General features: G+C 47.1%; 1 protein-coding gene across 1 annotated transcript in view; it reads right to left on the bottom strand.

Annotated features, from left to right (window-relative positions):
- Osbpl2 (oxysterol binding protein like 2) overlaps positions 1–4219 on the bottom strand; it is a 43485-nt gene that overhangs the window by 12879 nt on the left and 26387 nt on the right. The window contains 2 exon segments of the mRNA XM_021179936.2: positions 201–404; positions 1988–2170. Of these exon segments, the coding sequence (XP_021035595.1) occupies positions 201–404; positions 1988–2170 (387 nt within the window).

Here is a 4219-nt window from a genome sequence, read left to right as displayed (position 1 = left end):
TTGCGGAGAAATTAACAATGGTAATGAAAAAGACAATCAATCAATATGGGNCATTTCTGATTATCTCTANACTAGACAGAACTAAATCTAGTCAGACACAATGCCTAGGGGCCCCACTACAGGAAGAACTCAAGCTGAGGGACAGGAATGCAGGGCTGGAAGTCTAGATAGGAGGAGTGCAGACAGACAGCTCCCTTCACATCTGTCAGCTCACCTGGCCTGACTTCCCATGGACAGCCTGGCCTGTCATCTATGGCTCAGAATCACCATCCCGCATACACAGATGGGCCTGTTACCTGTGATTTACAATCTCCACTATCCCATACTGCTCTATCCATAGCTGCCCAAGGATGACATTGTGTACACAGCAGGTAGGGTTGGTCCAGGTATAGGCTTCATTATGTCTGTGAAAACACACCAACAAAAAAGTCAGGGAAATGAAGCTCAGAACGTGGGTGACCCAGAAGGCCACGACCAGGCAAAACCAAACCATAAATGCCTGGGAGCAAGACAGTGCTTTGAAGTCTTTCCAGTGCAGGCGATTTAGTGTGCATCTGAAATTTATTTCTCCTTTCCTTTGTAGCATCAACAAAGCTTTCTACCTAAATGCCAAGACAAGTTAATAAGCAATAAAAGAAGACTAAAACAAAAGAGAGGCAGCTCTCCTGGGAAGCGGCCAAGAGGAAAGGTGCTCTAGAAAATCAGTCTTGAGCCCCAGCCTAGCTGTGGGAAGTGCAGGAGAGGGCTGCTGCTGACAACATAAGCAACAGTACCCATCCTTTGAAATGACCTTGCCTCAAGGAAANCCTCCCAGGGTAAACGCAGCAGACCTAGACCTGTGCCTATAGGAGGCTGCATCAGAGAAGCCTGAGTAAGAGCAGAAACATCTGACAGAGGATGGCTGAGGAAAAATACCTGCAATCTCTCAAGCTGCCCAAGGAGAGCCCAAACATGCTTTTTGAACACATTGCAGCTTTCCAATTCTGCCCATCTCAACTTCCAAAGCAGAGACTATCAGGACACAGGTCAAGCACAAGTCAAGCACTGGGGTGTCCACCACAGGAGCTTCCCTCATGAGCCTGCTTTGTGTTCCTGGCAAGCTGTGCAGGGAACAGCCCCTGGCAAGCTGTGCAGGGACAGCCCCTCGGTTCTTAGTGTTTGTCGGGTTCTTGAGACAAGGTCTCACTATGTAGTTTGATTAACCTAGAGCTTACTATGTAGACCAGGCTTGGCCTCAAACTCAAGAGAGATCTACCTGCCTTGGTCTCCCTGAGTGCTGAACTTGAAGATGTGTTCAACTACCCCCAGCCTGTCCCTAGGNTCCTAAAATGGTCTGGCAAATGGCCAGTAGAGATCAAAATCTACAGAGACTCCCTCACAACAGGCTCATACTGAAGAACCATAGCAACAACTGAAGCCCTGGGCTCTGGAGGGTACAATGGGCTTCAAGCTCTAGCATATGCTGAAGACTTGCTGACAGTGAGCTGGACAGCCTCTAAGAGGGACCTCTAGTGGTCCTTACCTGCAGGCACTCAACTTTGTATGTACAAACACACATGCCTGAGTGAGCATCAGCAAGCAGGTATATGTGGCCTAAGGAAGCAGAGTATCCAACTCTGAACAGCCCTCGGGAGGGAGTCTATGGCCAAGAATGAAGTTCTCGCTGACCTGGAGCTAGCCTATCTTAGGCATGGCCTAGAAATAAAGTGCTAAGCTAAGCTGTTGTTTGGGGTTGTCATAAAGCAGTAACTGATGGTTAAGGTGAGCGGCTCCAATCAGTGCGTGGGAGGAGATGTGATTCATCCACCTCAATGGACACAGGAACTCTCCCCACCAGGAAGCCTAGCAGAAGTGCCGCTGGCAGAAAGGCTCTCAGCCCACACAAGGTCAGGATCTCCCCAGAAGGAAGTCCTCTGAGAAGTGGAAGCCATAACGTCCTCACAGTCAGTGCAGGGCATGCTGGCCCTCGCCTGCACCTGTCACTCACTTGAGCAGCTCCAGTGTGATGGTCCCCCGGGGCTCAGCCTCCACACTCTTGCCCCAGAACTTCAGCTTTGGATAGATGGAACCGTGGAACCTGAAGTCTTGATTGAGACCTTCTGAATAAAATGCACTAATAGGAGGGTGGTGACTGACCTGCTCAGATATAAATCTGAACCCTAAGTCTTCCCTAGATCCAAAAATGAGAAAAGGGGGAAGAGAAAAAGTCACATTAATGGTAGCCATAGCAAAGGGTCATCCACTTACCCACCAGCTGGCATGGTCTGCCCTCCCCTAGATACTGATATAGGATTTGGGCCCAGAAGCCTCCAGTTCTGACAGGAAGCAGAAACACTCAGCAACCACCTCTTAGATGGCTCATCTGGCTGTGTACCATCACTCTGGAGTACACCTGTCCACTACCACACAAGCTCTCCTGAAAGGGAGCCTCTGTCTGTCCCACTGCTCATCCCATTGGTACCTCAACCTTTTAGCCATCAGCCAGGCAGGCCTCAGATGCAGACTAATCTCAATCCCAGGGAATCCTAAATGCCAGTAAGCCCAATGGACTCAAAAGCCTACGGGTGCTCCTGTCCAGCCTTTTGTACAGGCTCCCAAGACTTCTATGATGGAACGTCTTAGATCCCAGAATATTCCTGGCCAGGAAATAGGATTTTAGCAGACTCCCTTATTCAATAAAAATGTCAGTTTTTAATTGTTCCGGAACTATGAATACACCTACAGTTGTAGTCATTAGGAATTATAAAAGCTAAACCACATAATTACTAACTTAGCTGGAATCAGAATTCCCAATCATTACAGAGGAAGGAAAGTTGAAAAATTAGATTTTAAAAGGTTGCCTGCCAAGGTATGTAATCTACAAAATGAATACTTGTCTAAGAAAAGCAAGTATATTTTTAGCTGTTCAAGAGGGATATGAAGGGATGAAAGACGGTGTACACAGCCTANTCTGTGCAGAACTGTGGAGTAGGGCCACTTAGTGTCAGGGAATCTCTGTGGAGACACCAACAAGCAGGCCTGGAGAGGAACATANTGTGAGGGAGTTTTCCTGGCAGCCTTGGAAACGTCGGTTCAGCCTCTGAATTAAATCCCAAGTCAGGCTAAGCTTCTGTCTGATATCCACACCTCAGGCTATTCCTATTCTCTCCACATCCACACAGCTGCTGCTGCTGCTTTCCTTTATGTTGAGACAGGTCCATACTATGTAACCCAAGCTAGCCTGGAGCTTGTAATCCTCCTACCTAAGCTGGCTAGAGCTAGAATGCAGAGGTATGAGCCGCCATCACCCAGAAATGTTCTCCTTCTATCTTATTTCTCTCCTCCTCCTCTTTCTCCTCCTCTTTTTTTCCCTTCTTTTTATTTTTGGTTTTTGAGATAGGGTTTCTCTGTGTAGCCCTGGCTGTCCTAGAACTCACTCTGCAGACCAGGCTGGCCTCAAACTCAGAGATTTATCTGCCTGTCCCCTGCCTTCCAAGTCCTAGGATTAAAGGCTGCACCACTACTGCTTGGCTCCTATCTTATCTTTTTCAAGACATTTTAAGCTAAACAAGATTTGGACCTCACATCTTGTATGTGATGGGCTCACAGGTGGCCAGCAATGGCAATTCCTGCTCAGAAGAGTCTAGACAAATGAAGGAAACACTTCACTGACTCAGACAAAGCCACATCCTTAAAAGTGACATTTGGGGGCTGGAGATTTGATAAGCTCAGTGGCTACTCCTCCAGAAGACCCAGGTCTAATTTCCCGCACTCACATGGCAGGTCACAACCATCACTAACTCCAGTTTAAGGGACTCTGACACCATCTTCTAGCCTCTCAAGAGAGTGTGCATAGACATGCATGTAGCCAAAACATTCACACACATAAGATTATAACTTATTTTTTACTTTCCAAGCCAGGGTTTCTCTGTGTAAGCCTGGCTGTCCTGGAACTCACTCTGTAGCTTTCGAACAACAGAACTTGCTCTTGAGCTGAGAGAGATCAGCCTGCCTCTGCCTCTTGAGTGCTAATATTAAAGGCATGTGCCACCATTCCTAGCTAAGGAAAATGATGTTTATGATACAATGAAAAAGTCATCAATTAACACCTCACACAGAAGAAAATCTGTGTGATACCAATTTTCTTGGGTGGGCTGCATCTGGTTTTTACTTCTAGCCTTGCCATGTTCTGTATAGATCATTATCATGGCTAAAACACCAACAGGCTCCATTTAATGAA

The sequence above is a fragment of the Mus caroli genome, chromosome 2, assembly GCF_900094665.2.
Source record: "Mus caroli chromosome 2, CAROLI_EIJ_v1.1, whole genome shotgun sequence".
Classification (NCBI taxonomy): Eukaryota; Metazoa; Chordata; class Mammalia; order Rodentia; family Muridae; genus Mus; species Mus caroli.
This window is presented reverse-complemented; position numbering and strand designations above follow the sequence as displayed.